Below are 20,637 nucleotides of genomic sequence, written 5' to 3'. Positions count from 1 at the left end.
GGAAGCAGGAAAACCAAAGAGGACTGAGCACTGTCCCTGCAGCGAAATGAGAAGTCGGGAAGTAACCTGGTGAAATGTGCTCAAAAGAAACCTCAGAAACCTCTAGCATTGAATTCAACATCATCTGTCAAACTTGGATCAAAGCACCATTGGCTTTCCAACTTCACGTTCTGTCTGAAAAGGAGCTGGAAGCACATAAATACATATCCACCAGCAGACACAAAGCTGTAGCTCCTGTTTTTCCCATCCCTACTGATCCAAGTGACCTTTGCTACAGAAACAGGCCCTGTTCGTCACAGAAGGTGACGGGGCAGTCACCTGAGCATACAATTTGAACATGCCAGCATCTTACCTTTGTACTAAACACAGAATGCAGAATATTAAAATATTAAGAGCAAGATCTTCCCCACCAGTCCATTATCTACAAATTCTCAGCAGCCGAGCAAGGTCCTTCGGGTTCGACAAATTATTGCATATTTCCCCTGCTTCCATTTCTGCGTTTTCATTTAGCAATCGGTGAATTGTTCCTTTCCTGCTCCCCAGCTGAGCTGGAAATTAACAGGCTTTTGCTTATTTGTTGCACAGCAGTCCAAAATTGGCTTGCAGAAATTAGATCATACCATTAAAAATAGGAATTACTTATGAACCAGACACCTTATACACTAAAAAAAATGAGATATTAAAACAAAGTCAAATTATCAGCCTAAACACGTACTGTTCTCTCCAAGACATCAGCTAAACATAATGCAAAGCTACTGTAGATCTTAGCTCTTTACTGACTTCATATTCTTTGCAAGCATGTGAATGGTAGGACATTTATCATCAACTTTTACTGGGATTTTCCACACAAAAACAAGCAGCAAGTAGAAAAAAAAGGAAAAATAAGATCTTGTCTAAAAAGGGAAGCCTACAAGGTGTCCGTGTGGACTTTACGCTGAGGGGAGAAATAAAACCTCTCATTTAGGGAAGGGAGTTGGAGTGGGCAGGGTGGTTACCAAGTGGCAAAAAAAGACTCCATGGCCGAGTGTCTGCAGTAACAGAAAACCAGCCCCGGCTTGATCTCTCCTGCATAAACAACGTGAGCGTGAATGCACTTGTTTCTGTGCAGAGAAGGGGAGAAAATTAAAGCTTTCTTGTCAGAATTTTCCAATCTCAGCTTACTGGTGTTTATTTGAACTCTAAAATTATCAAGTAGAAAAAACCCACCGGTATTCCTCACCAGGGAAGAAATACAGCAGCAGTTGTTGCTCCACATCCTGTGTATTTGCTTGTTGTTTCTTGATGAAAACTGATGAGAGTCGAGTTTGGGGTCAGTTTTAGCACGAGGAATTATCTCAAAACTCAGCTTCGACAAAAGCAAGCAGAAAGTTTTCTCTCAGATATAATACAACCAGGTTTTATTTAAGTTCTCTCTTTTCCCCCCCCACACTGGCAAAAGTTCAGAGGGAGTTTAAAGTTTTGTAAACATTTTAACTACCCCTCTTCCCCCTTTTATGAATTTACAAAGCAAAGGAGACAGGGAGACCAGATTTGCAACAGTTCCAAGTCTCTCCATGCTATTGGATCCAAAAACTATATACAAGTCTGCAGCAGTCTCTGTATAGTTACTGTACATGTTTGGGGGCAGGGGGAAGAGAGAGGAGGAGGAGGGGAAGGTGACCCCAAAAAATGAATAAACCAAACGAAATAAAATCCAAAGCCAAACTGCTCTTGAGCAACTCGAACTGTTTTCTTTAGGCAGTGATGACAGAAAGACAGACACCTTTATACAACTCCACCAAAACTGTAGCGTATCTCCCTTGGCAGGTTATAACCCTCTGGGAATGGGAGACGGGACCAGGGGGTTGAAACTAAGTGCATTTGGCAGTTTTCGTTTTCTTTCTTTTGTGGTGTGTGCACGTGGGTGGGTGGAGAAGGGAAGGTGGTGTTAATCTTTCGGTGAGAGGGGAAGGTTATGATTCCATAAATACTTAAACATTATGGATCCCAGTGAAGGTGTGTGAAGTAGTTTAAGGAGTAGAAGATAAGCAGGGCCGTCATTGCACATAACTTCGCCCTCCACAGTCTCTCTTCATGACAAAAGGGCATCTCTGCTTGTTAACCTAAGCACTGCTTGAAATGACAACTAGCTAAGACTGCTGGGGTACGTATGTGAAAGCCAGTGTTCACCCTCACCAAAGACTAAAGATCCACACGGTAAAGATCCTACTGTCTCTTAAACGAGACAAATTTGCAGGAAAAAAGCTCAAAATAAACTGGTCCTAACCCTCCAAAGGTAGCATTTAAGGGATAAATTCAACCTGAAAGAAGAGACGCCACCCCCCTTTTTTCCCCAGAGTAGAAGTCCCCACTTGTCCAGGAAGGCTGGAGTACGCCGACGGGGAACTCCACCAGCTTCAGCATCACCACCTAATGAAGACAGACTCGAGCTTTCCCTCCAAAAATAATGTGCTGAGAAGGGCTGGCAGGGGGTGTGCAACTTCAAACCAACCCAAGCTAAACTGTGCCCGCCACCGCCCCTCTCCTGCTGTTGCCAGTTCTAAGGTTAGCTTATGAATGCAACTCCTGGCTTGGGAGAGCACCTCTTGCCCTGATGGAGCGCGGAAGTCAGTATCTGTGTGGCATTTTGGTTTTGACCAACATCTGTTAACCACAAACTCTCTCTCTCTCTCTCCATGACTGCATGTGTTGGATGTGGTAAGAGTAACCAGGAGAGGGAAGCAATGGTTTGCAGAATCCCAATTGATTTTTTTTTTTTCCAGGTATGTCAGCAGAAGAAATCACAGCACAGTGAAAGCTTGCTGCCCAAATCAGCCTTGTTGTGAATGAATCCTATCTCCCACCCTCCCAGGACTCTGAACAAAGTCCACTCGACTCTGGGCTGACAGTAGGAACAACGCCTGTGCAGTCCTGGGCAGAAAGGGTTTGCTGGGGCTAGAGGAAGCAGCCTGAGATGATTGGTTCTGTGATTCACTGCGAGGCGAAGAAGGAGAACGCATGGTGGAGAGTACTGTGTCCAAAACGGAGAATCCATGGTTAACAGACGCAGGAAAAGCCAGTTGATTTGCACATGCTCAGTAGTCTTCCAAAGTCTCTATTTCTCCCATATTGAGCCGCTCTGATGAGGCATTCACTGAAAACCCTGTAAACCAAAAAGGACTTGTGTTAAAAATCTGGATGTAGTGTATTGTTTTTGATGCAATACATCTGTTACGTGCATTAGCGTGTTTAAGAAAGTGAATAATACGTATCAAATCAAAACTCGGAAAAATTCGGTAAGGCTAGACATATAATTACACAAACTGTTTGGTTCTTTCCTTAATAAATCAAAAGACGCTCAATTGTATATTTAGGTAAGTATCACTTGGTCTTTAAAAACAGATCAGCAGAAGACTCGTTTCAACTTTCATTTAAAAGATGTCATCTGCAGAGCTAGTACAAGGCACATCTAGGCACAGCAGCGACATGGCTCAGCAACATCTTGGAAGGGAGCATGTTTGAGTCAACTGGTACTTGGAAGTGCCTGTCAACACTGTACTTACATGGTCCAGGAGGCAGAAATATACATTTTGTGAACTCAGAATCCAAGTGTGGAATCATGCTCAACACTTCAGAGGGTGTGAGCAATTCTATCCCTTACTTCAAAGTCTAAATACACGTACCTATGAAATCTAGTGGCAATTCCATGTATTTCCATGCTCTCTTTTTTTTTTTTTTAAACAATCTTTATCTCAGCAGTACAACATAAAAATGTACAAAGTTACACAGGGCTATGCAGATGGGTCAAGATGCACCTAAACTTCCACCCAACCTTTTAACTGTAAGTGCTCAGGACACGATGCACATGAGAAAAGTGTGAGAAGAGGCAAAAACATTTTCTACAAGGAAAAAATCCAATAAATCATATGCAACTTTCCTACTGAAATCCAGTTTTTGTGGTTGTACCAACCCCACATGGAGTATGAGAAAAAGGAAAGTTTTCCTGTGCACAACTACTAAACACAAACCTGACCTTTCGTTGTCTTGAGACTGCTATATAGGCTTGCTCTGTGCTAGAAAACAAACTGCTTTTCACAGCCATTATCTTCAACAGATAAAAAGTGCTCTGTTCAGCAGATTTAATAAAATTGTTCTGGCTCCCTCTCGTGGCAGTATGTTACCTAAAACGTTTTGGAATTATCTTGTAACAGTGTGTACTGCTTTTTAAGAAGCTGCATGTGCTAGTTCTCTTACAGTTGCAACTTCTTCATTGTATTTAGTGATTTCTTCTTCAAATTACATAAGGAGGTTGTTAAATTATTCAACTGAAGACCCAGATCAGACTCACTGGATTAGCATCTAGGCGTGGCGTAAGTCAGGATTCCACTGAAGAGTTCAGTATACTTCAATGCAGAAATCATTGATTTAATTGAAGAGTATTGATTTTTGAGAACAAAAAGGGCAGATAAAAAACAAAGCCAGGGCTCTGTTAGAGCCTTAAAAAGGCAGTGACTTCCAGATGGTTAACACCACACTGCTTTATACAAGTATGAGCTGAGTAGCACCAGCACCACAAATACTGGCCCAGTGTGGTGCCCTAGTTTCCTTTTTATCACACACAGCACAAACGTGGACACATTTATTCTACAAGAATACTACAGCAATGCATGACATCCCACAATGCTCACTACTCACGTACTTACACGATGCCCTTATATCTTAAAGGCCACTTTAAAGAAACCTTTCCATCAATGCTATAGGGGCTGGTTAACTACCATCCTCACATAAAAATTAAGACAGAGGGGGGCAAAAAGGAGTACTAATGATGTCATCATCTCCACTGCCTCCAGCTGAAAACTTGTGACCACTTTTTGACTTTGTTTTTGTAAGATCTTTGCCATCTTTTCTGACTAGGGTGGTTAGCTCATGTAAAAAGGTAGGAAGGAACAAAGGCAAGCCTCAAAAAGCTGTTCCTCATGAAGAAACCAGAAAACGTGCTTGTCTTAAAAAAATGAATTAACATTAATGCAATAAAATAGGTATAGGTCAACTCAGAAGAGGAAAGGCAGTGTAACTGACATCCCTGAACTACTTAAAGGTTTCCAGATAATAACCAAGGTACTGAAGAGGCTTTTTCATGAGGGAAAGTTCAAAAGTTTTCCATGAAATTGACATAGAATTTTTAAAATCATTAAATAATATTACTAAAACAAATTCTGGAGACACTTCAACAACTACCTGTTCTGCTCAAATTCAATATTTCCATTTAAGGTTAACAAGAATGCTACACTCCACAAAGCTTTTCCCAAATTAAATGTTAATTTCTAAAAATTAAAACTGACCTAACAAGCTGGGATCTGCGCGAACCATTTTCTGTTTCTTCTTTTTCTTCCCACTCTGCACAGCCTCAAAATTGGATTGCTGGTTGTTGCTCTGATTGGTCTGAAAGACCGAATGTAGCGAACTGTGGTTCATCCCCCACACTGAATCCTAGAAAACAAAGCAAGTACAAGATTATAAAGTGCAATTAAGTTTAGTTTATTTATATTTGTAACATTCAGAGAGCCCAAAGCACTTTCTACATCATGTGTGGCAGCACTAGCCCCTGATGCATCCATCCAACACATCTACCTCATCTTTCTAAAGCATATCTTGGATCAGCATGCTAAGACACTATTTGATCTACAGTTGGCCTCAACTGTTAAGTTATAAAGGAAACTTGATTCTGCAGTAAATATTTGAAGTCTGCTTTACTCTCTGCATTTCACACAACCTGTAAAATCCTGCTCATCCTCCTGCCCATCCAGCAGAAATGCACTCTTAAGACTCAAATATACTCTCTATGCACTCCTAAGGAGCGTAGAGAGTAAGATTTACCTGTTGCTGCTGCTGTTGCCGCTGCTGACTGGCTTTCTGTTTGGCACGGCGCTCAAGAAACTGCTTGGCAAACTCCTTGGCCTCAGGAGTATCTCCAAGATAGGCTCTGATGTAATCATGGACCTCATAGGGAGACTCCACTTCCTTCAGGAAAGAAACAAATGTGGGAACTGCAAATAGAAGGGAGACCATGAGGGAATGCATGTTGATCCATCAACACATGCACGCAATAAACACAAACTTTGGATTTCTGTTTCAAACATTTGCTAATCTAGTAGCCATGGCAAAGAGCTTCCCCTTTCAAGTTGCCTACAGTAAAGCCCTACGATGCAATGCTTCATCTATTCTAGTCACGGCAAGGATAAGACAGCCAGCTAATATGATGAGAAGGAAAAATAAACTGACAATCCTAAGGCTATGTTAGCCCATCAGCTTTAGCCACCGCCAGCTTTAAAGGTCAAATTTAATACCAGGCCCAAACGGAAAATACTCGCCTCACAGCTGTCATCAGTACAGTCTCGTTTTGGCTGAAGCACAACAGATCACACTGCACAGTGGCTGACCTGACCTGCAAGCACCTGAAGTTCAACAGCTAGCTCGCTTGCAAGCCTTCTTTACTATCTTTTTTTCCTTAGAATACCTTTGTGGCATTGAATTTTTTAACATGGAGAAGGGCAAAGCAAATCACAAGCTAGGAAGACACCAGGACAACAGGCTGCCACCTGTGGCACAAAGTACCCTTGGAAGTACGGAAGCTCACTGTGGATGCATGACCCACGACAGGACTGCAGAGCCAGAGCCTCTCCTCAGACACCAGATGCAGTTAGTTAGTGTACCACTGATGGGGCCAACAAGTTACTACTTCTAGTATCTGTGCTCTAAGAGGAGGGAAGCTGTGGCACTGCAGGTGTGTGAGGCATAATCCTGGCTCTCAGGGCAGCACTCGTTCGTCACTCAGGTTCAAGGGTCCCACAGAACCACAACTTTGCAGCGTGCAGATGCTGGAGCAGAAGGATTTGCACAAGTCCACACTGGAGGCAGTAGGAAGCCTGCAGTGTTTTGCTAGAAGACAGTTTGTGATCTTGGACTGGGAGTTCCTCTATGAGCCCTCCAGCAGAATTATTAAAAACCAACCAGTTTCACACCAAAAAATCCTTTGCACAGGGGCATATGATAATTTGGCCCGTGCTTAAAAGTAAGCTGGATCTTCATCAATCTGCCTAATAATGCTGCCATGACACCCAAAAATCGTCAGCAGAGCTCTGGGTACCAGACTTTAAAACTGTTTCCAATCCCCACTGATTTGCTATAGTTAGCCCAACAAAAGCCATGGAGAAGATGATGCAGCCAGTTCTTCAGACCACTATTTAATGATGCCATTTTGCTGACTGCATTAAAAACATTACTTTGATGTCATTAGTTTCCCTCAGAACCATCTGGTCAGGAAACAAACTGGATATTGTTTCTCACAGTGGATCATTTACATTCCTCCCCACCTCTTACCATCTAAGTTGTTGGCTGTGTTGAGTGCATGAAGCATCTGTTCACACCACTGAGTGAATCCATCCTGCGCTTTATTAACTCCCTGGAACAATTTCAACAGCTTCTCCTCTTCTTCCACCTTCTTGTTTTGTCTACTTGTAATACCCACAGATTTACTGAGATAAAGAAAACACATATAATAAATTACAGATTACCAGACTTATCAACAGTACAGTATACAGTACAGTGTTACAATGCTCACTAGTTTCCAAGATGCAAACACTGTTTAAGATCCAACTAATTTTCCAAGCAGATGACAAAATAAATTGTGAATGGTCACCTATTAGCTATTTTTGTTGTCAAAACAGATCCTGAGTGACACGGAAAAAATGAAAACGCATGAAGATGTTATAACTGCTAAGTGATCATCTCAGGAGTGGTAGCCTTTCTTTGCAAAAGCTCCTTCCCCAATTCCTACCTGAGGCTGGCATTGCTTTTGTTTTTATTGGTCGAGTTACGAGGTCCCACTTCCTTCACCGCATCATCCCAGAAACCCATGTTTGAGTTTTTGGTATCAGCATTACTCCAGATGCTACTGACTAGGTCAGATGCCCACTGGTTGCTGGGATTAGTGTTTAGGGAGCCCCACACTGAATTCCCAATGCTGGTGTGCAGGTTAGAGTGCTGTTGAAACATAACAAAGAGATCCTGGTTATTAGCACCAGACCTGGCAGAACGGTAATGAACAGCCGTGGAAAACTGTCATGTGCTGTTTCCCTCCACATACTGAATAGATAAATACCGTACGTACCGTAGTATTTCTGACTCTGTTTGGCTGCTGGTGCTGCTGTTGCTGCTGTTTCTGCATCTGCCTTGCCTCTTCCTGCTGTATCTCCAGCAGGGACTTGGTGGTGCCTGTTGGTTTGGTGACATTACCCCAGCCTGACAATTTTTGCTGCTGTTGCTGCTGCTGTTGCTGGAGGGCCTTCATTAGTTCACGCTGCTGACGCCTTTGCTGTTGCATGCAAGACAAAAGTGCGTGTTCGTACGTTCAGAAGTTCATTACTATTCAAAAGTGTAGCTGGGAAACTGGTTTTAAACTGATTTCACTCTCTTCTGGAGGAGCCTGGCTGACCTATTATTTTTTGAGGCATTACAGTTCCTCCAAAAAGGGAGACACTAAGTAACCAGTAAATACAAATTGTTTATTAGCCTAGGACAGAATAAACTCGCCAAATATGACTGCAGCCAGCTAAGCATTTGGGGTCTTGGAGGAATACCTTCTCTCCTACCAGTTTAAGGGTTTCCCACCACCACCCCCCTTAAACTGCCCTGGTCTTGTGCATATCTGCAAAGATATTATAGATGTGAAATAATTTTATATTGTTTTGTGAACATATTATACTCCTAGGGTTAAAAGGGTACAGTTTTCCCTCCTTTCAGATACTTATATTAAGAAGCTATAAAAACTTTCAAACAAGTACTTACTGAACCTAAGCCCGAAAGACAGGATTTTACCCTAGTTATGCAATTTCAAAAAACATTCCTCATCCTCACGATTCCTTCTAATAACTTAATCGACAGTGAAGCAGTCACATAGTTGAGTCCACTCTAACAAGTTACACTCCGTTACTGTCAGTATTTACCTCTTCTCGAAGCTGCCGTTCTCGTTCTTCTTCTAACTTTTGTATTTCTGCCAATGACAGTGTGGTCTGGGATTGACAAGCTCCTGAATTTGATTGCTGACCCCATGTTGAAGATGAAGGGAGCTGGGCCAAAAACCACATCATTAGGAATTACAAAACATTTTAGGAATACTGCTGAAGTGTAATAACGAAAAATCAGTATAAGCCCACAGCACAGGGGAAAAGAAAGGCCACCTTCAAAGTTTAACAAAACACTGGAAAGTATAAAATGGTATAAGTAACTATGAAAAAGTACAAAGTATAAACTCTGTTTCTTTCAATTGCCCTCTGATGTATCATAGTGTCGAAGACACAGTGTATCAACAATAATGTAACACATCACTGCCTGAAAAGTAGCAATCAATTTTGATTTCAAAGACCTTAGGGACTCCAAGCTTTAGAAACTTCACACTGACTCTTGCTCGTTGCAGCAGAATAAACATCTGTACTCATCTGCGAGTCCCCTTCCAGCACGTTTCTATTGACTGAACCTTTTTCTTTTTTATTTTGTAACTTATCTTCCTCTTGTTTCTCCCATCACTTTCACAGTCAACTATTTACCCTCTTCCCTCTCCAGATAGTTCATCCGCCCCTGCTCTGTTCACGCTAGTCTAGACAACCCCGAATGCAGCTGTGATTTTACTTACTACACTGAACTGAAGGAGGAAGTTAAACTGTAGAAACACATTACCTTCATTTGTGCAAGTTGCTGCTGTTGCTGCTGTTGTTGCAGCCGTCGTAAAGCCTCCTGCTGCTGCTGCCTCTGTCTCATTATTTCTTTCTGGCGCTGGAGTTCCAGCTCCTTGCGCTTTCGTTCTTCTTCTTCCAGCCGCTGTCTGGCTGCCTCCTCTTCCATGCGTAGCCGACTTTCTTCAAGTCGCCGTTGAGCTTCCTCCTCTTCACGTGCCCACTTGGCAGCCTCCTCTTCCTTCCCAGGACATAAAGAGGAGTAAAGTCTAAGTAGGCTTAGAAAATCTAAATTACTCCTACTCTGTGGTATTGACATTCTGACAGAACAGAGAAAGGCCTTTGTATCTGTAATCTGTGCTGTTTAGGTTGTTCGTTTACCTTCATATTTCTCAGGCAAGAAAGCCTAATATAGTCTATATCCCCTAAAAATACAAGTTTCCCATTGCTCCACCAAGGAACTGGGAAGAGAATGACATCTCCCTAGTTCAGACTATCAAATTTCACACCACTCTCCTTCTAGGAGTTATGCACCTTTCAGCCTGAGCTTCTATCTGCTTATACTACTTACAGTCAAGTACTGCTACACTTTCAGTGGAATAAAACTTGACAGGAATAAAGGGAGAAGAGGTTTTGACATGAAAGAAGAAAACAGGTGACAGACAGTGATGTTTACTGTTGTTACTCCACACTAGAGTTGCAAAGGAAAAGATGCTTCTGCTAAACAAGGGAGATGACTGTGTGGTGGGACAGAAACAGTGATGAATGTCTTATAAAAGCGGGTCCTGAAAAATAATTTTTAAATAATAACTGGCAATTCTGAAATGGACCTGGAAGCTAATTGTGAAGCTGATCATGTTTCAAGATTAGTTTGATTTAGAGACTGTGACAGTATCAATTAGGGGGCTGGAAGCTCAAGTTCCCCAATATGGACTTCTAAAGCTGACCCTAAGGGAAAAAAAACTGTTAATAGTAAGACAAGAAAAGGGAAGAAAAAAGCTGAAACTTTGATAGTGGGTATACTCTTGGCATAGTACAGAAACACTTGCAAAAATGATCATCTCAGATGACGTTAAAGATAACAATTCTATAGTAAAGGCTCAGAAAGTGACAATGCAAAACAAATTATTGTTCTGGTACTGTACTCTGCCTTTCTTTTGAAAAAAGGAGTAGAAGTACCATGCTGCAAAGCCATTCTTAAGGCTCAAGCATGAAGGAAAACACTCATTCAACACCAATCTCTTTTCCAAAAGGCAGATCAGATTCTGATTATTTCATCTGAAATCAGGATATAGGTAAACAACTTATTTTTTCATTGACTTGATACTGTCTAAAAGCTTTGCTTTCCTCCACCAAAACCTATGGTCTCTCAGGCACAGATGCAAGTTTCAAAGCTTGTTCGTTCTGGCGGCCTCCATAATTAAATATAATAGGTCCCCTTCGCCATTTTTCACCTGTTTACGAATTAACTCCTCTCGCTGCCGCCTTTCCTCCTCTTCTCTTCTTCTCTCTTCCAATCGTCTAAGTGCTTCCTCCTGTTGTTGCCGCTCCTCTTCCTCCCGCTGCCTCCTTAGTGCAATTTCCTGCTCTCGTTGTCGCCTCAGGGCTTCCTCCTGGAGTTGGGAACAAAATGTCAATCTATAAATGCCATTTTATTGATGAACCACATCAGAACACAGACTACAACATGGTCTGGCCAGATAAATGGCCTCTAGAAAAGCTCCTTAGCTCCAAGCTAAGCACTACCAAAATAACTATATTAAACACTACAGATGCACATGTTGGCAAGTTTTTTGATGCAATGCGCATCTCATACATAAATGAATTCTTTTAATGAAAAAAGAAACACAAGAAATCATTGCCTATCTTTGTTTTTAAAAAGAATGGTGTTGAGAATGAAAGCAAAGGGTGAGACTCCTCTTTCCAATATGTACTAACTGTACTTGAACTTATTTAGATGTACTTTAATGTGTGGGTATCATTAATTCCTTTCTTTTGGGTGTCAGCTAGAAGTTGGAAGCTTTTCCTACTTATAGGAGTTTCTAAACACTGACTACTCAAGTGCACTGCAAAACTCAAACCACATCTCCAGGCACCAGAAATAAACTGAAGAAGCCCAATGCACTTAAGGACACTGTAACCTTTGGAAGTCTCAGAGATGTGGAACTTGATGAAAGGGCTTTGACTGGGCTATTCCTATTCTAATTAAATATTATGGGCAATAAAAGGTCTCTTGAGGGCTTTGATTTTGGGCCATCCCTAAATTATTTAAATACCTTCCAATAAATTGTGTTTTGCTTTCTGGAAAAAAAATTTTTTAATTTTTTTAATTTTTACTTAACCGAAACATAAAACATCAGCACCCTTTCCTACTGCTCTGAAGATCAACATAAACAGAAATTTTTCCATTCTGCTACTTGTTTTTTGGAGGAATAGGGCACAATCAGCCTTTGGTTTCTGGTATATTATTAAACAGGAGCGCATCTGCGCAACTTTTCCCCCAGTTCTGACTTCCCCTTGCATAAAATAGCCTTGGGTTTTGCTGCCTTTTCTGATCTCTGAAGTCCAGCAACTGTGTTAAGGCCACCCTGCTTTTCATCCCTTCTATTCTTCTCTCCACTTTCTGACTTATCCTACTAGCTCAACCTAAAGATCCTACTTTTTGGACAAGAACTTTTTTAAGCTGTCATAAATACATTTTCCTTTTGAACGATCAATACTATGCAATCGTACTCTTATTATAAGCAACACATTATTCACAGGATGAAGGGAGGCTAATTGTGCAGCATGGATATAAATTTTGAACTCTGGTAAATCAAGGAAGTTAATTCTGAAATCTAAGACCCTTTTACTAAATCTGAGACCAACCTTCATATACACACAGCACAGATAAACTGCAGTACAGTTCACTGAACAACTGGACCAGGTTTCTCTCTGTCGATGGCTAACTTCAGAGGTCTACAATATAACTGTCAGTAGACAGAACTTTTTTTTATAAGCAAACCTATGGCACTGAATAGCTGCTGGCTCCAAGCCAAGAAGTAATTCCTATTCCTGTACATCGCTTAAGTGGTTTAATGCAAAATGTAAGTGCAGTAAGTGTAAGTTTTTCTTCCACTAGCTGGACATAAAAAAGTAGCCTGTGAATCATTATCTCATTAATCAAGTCCTTGATTTGCTATATTCACAAAAGCTTCAAGCACAACACACAACACCTGGACCATTTTTGTAATTTGGGCCTGTAACCGTATTAATTGGACACATGCATCCAAGTCACAGTAATCAAGTGTCCCCCACACAAGTGCTGAAAAATTTCTGCTTGTTGTTTCTTTCACTGAAAAGTCTACTGAAAAGGCTGGAGGTGTGCCAGTCTGGTTTGTTTGACTAGAGACCACACACCAGGATCTCAGCTCAGGATGCCTAGCTGCCAGCCAGGGGGGATGCTCGGGACTAGTCATTGACATGCGTGTAGTATCTGAGAGAAATGAACAAAGTCACCAAGTCCTGCTATATGACAGCAGTTCGCTGACACCTCTGCCCTACTTTCCCTTCGGGAAACGAGGCTAGGATTGCCATTAATAAAACTGTAGGGATCTCTTTCTTGCTTGGGCATGCCAGGAGAGACACTGTTGAATGACAGCAGTTAAAAAAAAGACTTATCTCCCCTAGAGAACTAAAGATGAACAGTGTTGTACCAACACGAGCAAAAAAATCTGCAAGATTATGAAAAGCTGGGAACCGCGTGGCTGATGTAATTCTGTTTTCCTACTCTTCACAGCTATAGAAAAGGTTGTCTTAATATCTACGTCTGTATCTTCCTATTATTCAATGTTTTTGTTTGAGCATGTGACCAAAAACATTCAAAGCTCTCCAGCTTTCTGTCACTGACTTGCATGGGAAACACTCATTCCTTTGGCTCTTGCTGCTCCCGAATTCATGGCTTCCTGCTCCAAGAGAATTGCAATATTCCTCACCATCTTTTCTAATAATTGTTTTCAAGCACACGTATCTTGCTGTACAGACAACTTAAAGATCTTTTAAAATACCCATAATATTGCATAACATCCTGAAGTAGCAAGCCTCATTTCAGTAGACTCTGGATTCTTAAATAAAGTATTATAGAATTTTTTGCAGTTAGTAACACCTGCAATTTTGCTTGTCTTTGTTACTAGGGCTTACAAATCTTTTAGTTTTGTGGATCTCATTTTTGAACCAGGTACTTTAAAGGGAGCACTAAAGATATAATTCAGAGAAAACAATTATTAGCTAATTATTAAACCTCAAATTTTGTTCCTGAAAGCGATCAATCATTACAAAATAGAAAATATCAGACCAGAAACAAAAAAGAAACACAGGAGCTACATAAGCTGGGCATTACTGTTTGCAATTCTACAGTGCAAGTAAATTGATGAAAACTGTGAACAGAACCGGATTCAACATTTGGCACGACATTTCATCCTACAGAATTGAATTTCTATTAGTTATTTTTTTTATTTAGAATTCACCATCAACAGCATATTTACTAACCTTATATACTAGTCTTTTATGCAGTATTACATCAAAAGCCTTCCTGAAGTCCAGGCAGATTAAGTCTACTGCTTCACCCCTCTCAGCTCTCACTGTCATCTCCTCAAAAGAAGTTAATCAAATTTGTTAAGCATCATCTCCTCTGTATAAATCCATGCTAATAAATCAGTTCATCCCTGATTCTACAATGCCTTCCAGTACAGAAGTCAGATTCAAATATTAGACCAGTTTTTTTTTTTTTTTTTAAATACAGAATACAATATTATTTTCTCTTTCCAGAGAAGTGCTTAAACTCTTTTGTTACCTTTTCAAGACATTACTGCTCAGAATTAAGCATTGTGGCAATTACTCCATTGGTAATAAACTAAGATACTTGCTGTTACTGCTTTTCAACCCCATTCTGCTTCCTCCTTGTAAATAATTATTTCCCATGACATCTCAGAAAGGGAGAATCAGATTGTTTACCATACAAATCCAAAGTGGACAAAACACTTTGGAATTTAATGGACATTTCTGAGAAGTTATACACAGCAGCAAAACTGTTAGTCTGAAAAGAAACAACCCAAGCCTGGTCATTTGAAGCCACCATGGATGAAACACATTGAGTTACCAGGTGATCAGCTGAAAAATTAGTTATTGAAACAGATCTAAAGCAACTTAACTCAAAAGTTAAACTTTTGAGTATATTATTGCTTTAGTGCTACAGTAAAGCTTGAACTCAAGCATCAAAGGATGCTTTTCCACTGTACACCATAATGACTTACTGTACACAAAGCAGATATATTGAAGCAAGGAACCATTTATTTGTAGACTTGATTCTTAAAGATACCATGAAAGGTAACTATGTATCACACTGCAGTCTATTAAAAGAGATCTTCAGTGACAAAACCCAAACGCTGAGTGAATTGAGGTCTATGACTAACTTACAAATAAAACTAAAGATTCTAGAGGCTTCCTCAGAACTATCTGATCCTTAAACCAGGAAACACACTTTACCACTGCCTACCTAAGCACATATATAAAGGACAAAATTATTTATTACTTTCACCTATCATTCTTGTGCTACTTTACAGGGCATTTATTGACTAACTCCTTAGGGAATAAGCTCAACGATGTGCTTGCCCTTATCCTTCACATGCAAAGTGAAAACTTTAACTTTCACTGTCTTTCCCTCCTACAATGCTTAAGGAACAATTAACCTCTCTTCCATGCAGAATTCAGAAGTAAATGCTAGAAACGACAAGCTAATACTGTCTCCATTTCACGTTCTTGCAAGATTAAGAACATACTACAACTCCTACATTCATTCTCCTACTGCAACACAGATCACATCATTCATTTTAACAAATCTCCTTGTCCAAACTACATCCCTTCCTTTCCCAAATATCAACTCAAGAAAATAAAGCTGACAGACTCTGACATAACATAATTTATTAAAAAAAATTATTTACCAAGTTAAAAAAAAGCAGGGAAAAAGTAAGCTAAATGTTATATCACTTCTTTTCCACTATAGCCCTCTACATTTTATTCATTTGAAACAGCTGCTCAAGCTCCAGCCTACTCCAGAACATACCCTTATCAAAACACTAGACTGCATAAGGGGTGAATAAAGTTTAAACATAAAATAACTGGACAGCTAACTAAAGTCTAATATTGATACTAAGAAGTTGGGAGGGAATATTCCACATGGAATAAAGCCTCTCAGCTCACTAACAGGAACCTATCTTGAAGTGAACCATCAAAGCTCATTTCTCAGATTGCAGTTTGGGCTCTTAAATTTAAAATCAAGAAAAGAAGAATAATTTCATATACTCACATGAAAAATATTAGAACTGTCTTCATACACACCTACCAAAGATTAATTAGACCCCACAGGATTCTTAAAGTGAGTTTTATAAAGTATTAATATTAATTAGAGATTAACTACATTGAGGAAACTCACTTGCTTCCTGCGGGCCAGTTCTTCTTCTTCCCGTCGTTTCCTCTCATCTTCCTGCTGCCTCCTAAGTAGCTCTTCTTGTTGCCTCCGAAGCTCCTCCTGCCTTTTCCTCTCCTCTTCCTCTCGTTTGGCCCTCATTTCCACTTCTCTCCTCTCTTGCTCTAGCTACAATTCACATAAAACTATACTCAGATGCAGGTAACGTATTCCTACACCATTTCTTAGGGCAACTCTGCTGAGATTATAGTAACAACATAACAGATGAAGCCTCTGACAGATGCTCTCCCTTAACTGTAATTTTACCTATCAGCTGGCTGCCTACTGGGGTCAGATTCCTGAAATACTCTAGAACAATTTCTGACAATTTCTGTTCTGTAATAAACGCCAGTTCTCTAGTCAGTCTTTCTACATCAGCTCCTTAAAATAACCTCTGACTTTAGAAGCTAGTAGCGAGTTGCAGTCATCATAAAATAATCAGTTTCAGGAAATGTACAGAATCATACAGGTTCAAACTTACAAAAATAATTTAATACTAGAGTGAGTGTGACAAACAGGACTCTTACGATTCCCCAAACCAATTCTGGAGAAAAGATACAAGGATTATGAGAACGACTACCTGCACCTAACTCAGGGTTTGGCATGACAGCTCACGATGTTCCCATTTTAAAACAGAGGTGGCTAGTGAAGAGTTTTTAATCACAAGTGTAAAAAATATAAACACTACTTCAGAGGTCAGTAGTACCTCCACAGCAATGGTTTCCAAACAGCAGTCCACAAGGATATCATAACTGGTTTCTATAACCCATATTCTCTTTAGATTTTCATGGAAAACATCATAATCAAAATCATACAGAGCGGCCTGAAGATTGAAGAGCTAATAGTCTTCCATTGGCTCAAGAAACACAGTTACATTGCAGAACAGCAATCCCAACTTCTTACAGGACAAAACAGTTTCTGACCTTTGCAGCTTTGGCCTTCTCGAGCTGCTGAAGTTGTTCTAGAGCTGGTCCCTGAGCTGCAGTATCAATGGGGAGATCCCAGACACTGCTTCCTTCCCAGACTAGATAGTGAAGAAAACAAACATTGACAAGCAAAAATAAGCACATCAACAAAAACCAACTGAAAGGGGAAAATCTTATGTATGCACTTATATTTTATGAACTAAAATCATGACAATATGTGTCTTCGTACAGGGCCACTTTATCTTCCTGTAGAACAAGGCTTGCCATTACTGAAGCAAGGCTGGGTTTCCTACAAAATTCTACATGAACACCAGCTAATCAAACTTATCTCATCAGAGCAGAACACCTTTATAATATAACACTCAGTCCCTTTGGATAAAGGCTTCCTATAACCATAGGAAAAATTACCATATTCTTCACAGCTCTCAAATGGAATTTAAAATGCAAGACAAAGTAGCCTGAACCAGTTAAAAAATACTGATGCAGAAATAATTTCCCTAGCATCAAAAAGGGAGCGATCATCTCAAAAGACGCTGGCTCTTAATCCATGAACTTTTCTCAACATATCTGACATGTGCTAAGCATCTTACCTGTAGGTTGTGAAGCTGACTGAAGCTCCCATATTGAGCCAGTGTCCGGCACTGACACAGACCTTGTAACAGGTGGCATCATGTTCTGTTCAGATATTCTGTAATACCAACAGGAAGAGTCAACATGCCACTTCCAGGGAGAGGAGCGCTCTGAATACGCATGAGATTCAGTAACTTGTAACATACTCCTTTCCTTCAACACCTCTATTTAAAACAAAAATATGATGTGGACAATACTACTTGCTTGCAGAGTTCTTGCTCATCTCATCCCTGCTACCAAGTCAAGGGCTAAGCCAGCTACTGCTACAGTTTTGCACTGGCTGCTTACAGGCTAGTTTGAGGAACAAGCATCTAGTATTGCAGAACGCAATTGGCAAAGCCACTCTGTTACCAGCACAACAGATCTGTCCAAAAGGTAGGATTTCAACTACAAGATTTTCCTTTCTCATTTTCATAAACATTCTCTGAGGCGAAGGCTACATATATAAAGTAGTACTCAACATCCTGCAACTGTTTCGTATTCACACAATCTTTAAAATATGTAATGCTCAAATATGAGCAAAATTGACTAGGATGGACCACTGACAAGATTATAACTGTCATTATATACAAGTTAAGAGTATAGGAAGAATGATATTCGGTTCAAGTCTGGGCTAACTCACCTCATCTTCAGGGCCTGGAACTGTTGCAAGAGAATAGCAAGCTGCTGCTGTTGCTGGGATGAGAGGGCTGCCTTTTGTTGCTGAGCCAGCACCTGTGCATATTGTTGTCTTCAAAAGAGAAGCAGAGAATCACTGGTATTTGGTTCACTTGCTCATTTATATAATGCCCAAGTTGCAGAAGTTGTGCACAGATTCATCCTCCAGGACTAATGCCCACTGACCTACATAATGTACATGCTAAATACTAGAGGAAATCACAGAATGGGCCTTGGAAAGAATCAAAATACAAGAATACAACAAACTGGCCCACAAGAGCAGAACCAAATTTCTCTTCACCCTCAACTATGTCAAATGGTTATTGCTGTCCAATGTTTCTCTTGTAAACTGTGCAACACTACTTCCCTTTTTCTATAAATTACATAGAGATTGCTCAAATTAATGTGGCTTTGATGACTGCCGACCTACACAAATCAATCTCTTCCCCACTATGTCAAAGTATCCCCTAGTACAGGGGGAGGCTCTCGCCTTATCAAATCGTAAGCTGACAATCAGTATTCAAAAATCATAATCATGGCACATGCTTTCAGGACCCCTTGAATGAGTAGTCTTATCTGATTTCTTTCTTTTCTCCACGCTCCTACGAAACAAGTTGTTAGGAACTGGCCACAACTGAACAACTGACACCTTTAGCAAAAACGGATGACAAACTGCTTTCTCCAGCAGTCACCTTCCACTGATCTTCAAAAAACTGAGCAAGCAGAGCAAAAATAAATTCTGCCTTCTCCATCTCCAGTTCAAAAAATCTGTAGCCTTCCCCTGACTCCAAAACATCCAAACTAGATTACAAGGATAGCTGGGATTCAGTTTGACCATAACAGCTACGTATATAGCAGGTCTTGCCAAAGTAGCTACGCATGACACCAAAAGAGACTCTGAAAAGTGTGCCTGAGGTAGTCACGCTCCATCCTAATCCTGTAGACTATTGAGCCTCTGGTGTTTGTGGAAGCAGGCTATTGCTGTTGGAGGTGAAGCACTCCCAGCCCCACTGCCCAAGGAAACAATGACAAGAAGCTGAACCCAGATGATTAAAAATGCAGAGCAGAACACAGCCACTGGAAGATCTCTGGGACTGGCAGTCTTACTGTATTAAAAGATGCTGATACTGGAGGTGCTGCATTTGGATCAGGGCCAACTCTTGTTGTCTAGTCAGCCGCTCTTGGTCCAGCTCGCCCTATGTTTAGAAATAAAACATTCTATTTTAATAACATATATCATAACAGTAGTACTATACAGCAAATGCAAGCAATGTAAAAGTTGCATTCAGAATCAAAAAGACAAAGAAAATAAAAATATACCTAGACAGAGATCAACATTTACAAACAAAGCCTGTAGTATGGTGGCTGTGAAATACACAGCACTTGTATCACAGGACCAAGCCCTCCAGCCACAGACATGGCAAAACCAAACATTTTTAAATTGAGTGCCTTTTCTCCACTTAAAGTAATTTAGCACAGGGTTCAACTTCAGTGCTTGGAACACCTGCAATTCCAAGACAGAGCAGTTGACATGTAAATAGTTCAATTTTTAATACTGTAACTGTCACATACTTACCAGATGTGGAAGCGGTGCTGGACCTGGAGTGAAGGGAACCCTGCCCCACATTTTCATGATGTCTCCCAGCGGCTGGAAAGTCTCATCACAGGCTCTCTTAACCAACAGCGACATAGTGAAGTATCCAGCCTGGAACCACTCTGCCATCTCTTGATTACTGAAAGGACCTGAAATAACACCAACCAACACACATGGGGGGGAAGGGGAAGTGAGGCCAAGTTGAGCATACTGAAAACAAAGAGTGTGGTGCTTGTCAAAGTAACACAGTACCTAATATCAGGCGTTCCTGTCTGTCTCATCCACTTGTGTGGACAGACAGTACATTCAAGGCTGGAGTGTCAATGCACATATCTAGATCTTTACAGTGGCTACAGCATTCTCCCAGATAGTCTTGAAAAGTGCATGACTGCTTTTACCACGCATTGGAGGGAGACGAGTCAGCTCTGAGATGAAAGCCAAGCAGCCATAGTGTGGAGCTTGGTCCAGCTAACACACGTCCTGCCTTCCAGCAAAGCTCACTACTTCAGGCTCAGCATCAGGCTGATAACAGTTGCAATTTCCAGTTTGGACCTCAGCAGTATCCGCTAGCTGATGGCGCTAAAAGCACAAGTGCTACTCTCCCCACATATACCACAC

The 20,637-nt window shown here is 40.7% G+C and overlaps 1 protein-coding gene across 1 annotated transcript in view; it reads right to left on the bottom strand.

Annotated features, from left to right (window-relative positions):
* Positions 1 to 1,362: 1,362 nt before the first annotated feature.
* The window catches only part of GIGYF2 (GRB10 interacting GYF protein 2), an 80,242-nt gene continuing 60,967 nt past the window's right edge, over positions 1,363 to 20,637 (bottom strand). Inside the window, exons 14-28 of the mRNA XM_059822495.1 lie at positions 20,002 to 20,168; positions 19,533 to 19,621; positions 18,391 to 18,498; positions 17,729 to 17,826; positions 17,136 to 17,236; positions 16,180 to 16,341; positions 11,165 to 11,323; positions 9,715 to 9,951; positions 8,985 to 9,107; positions 8,150 to 8,353; positions 7,817 to 8,022; positions 7,360 to 7,514; positions 5,857 to 6,026; positions 5,322 to 5,469; positions 1,363 to 3,142 (exon numbers count right to left, since the gene is read on the bottom strand). Of these exons, the coding sequence (XP_059678478.1) occupies positions 3,075 to 3,142; positions 5,322 to 5,469; positions 5,857 to 6,026; positions 7,360 to 7,514; positions 7,817 to 8,022; positions 8,150 to 8,353; positions 8,985 to 9,107; positions 9,715 to 9,951; positions 11,165 to 11,323; positions 16,180 to 16,341; positions 17,136 to 17,236; positions 17,729 to 17,826; positions 18,391 to 18,498; positions 19,533 to 19,621; positions 20,002 to 20,168 (2,195 nt within the window). The 3' untranslated portion in view covers positions 1,363 to 3,074. The remainder of the gene's footprint in view (positions 3,143 to 5,321; positions 5,470 to 5,856; positions 6,027 to 7,359; positions 7,515 to 7,816; positions 8,023 to 8,149; positions 8,354 to 8,984; positions 9,108 to 9,714; positions 9,952 to 11,164; positions 11,324 to 16,179; positions 16,342 to 17,135; positions 17,237 to 17,728; positions 17,827 to 18,390; positions 18,499 to 19,532; positions 19,622 to 20,001; positions 20,169 to 20,637) is intronic.

The sequence above is a fragment of the Gavia stellata genome, chromosome 11 (assembly GCF_030936135.1).
Source record: "Gavia stellata isolate bGavSte3 chromosome 11, bGavSte3.hap2, whole genome shotgun sequence".
Taxonomy (NCBI): domain Eukaryota; kingdom Metazoa; phylum Chordata; class Aves; order Gaviiformes; family Gaviidae; genus Gavia; species Gavia stellata.
This window is presented reverse-complemented; position numbering and strand designations above follow the sequence as displayed.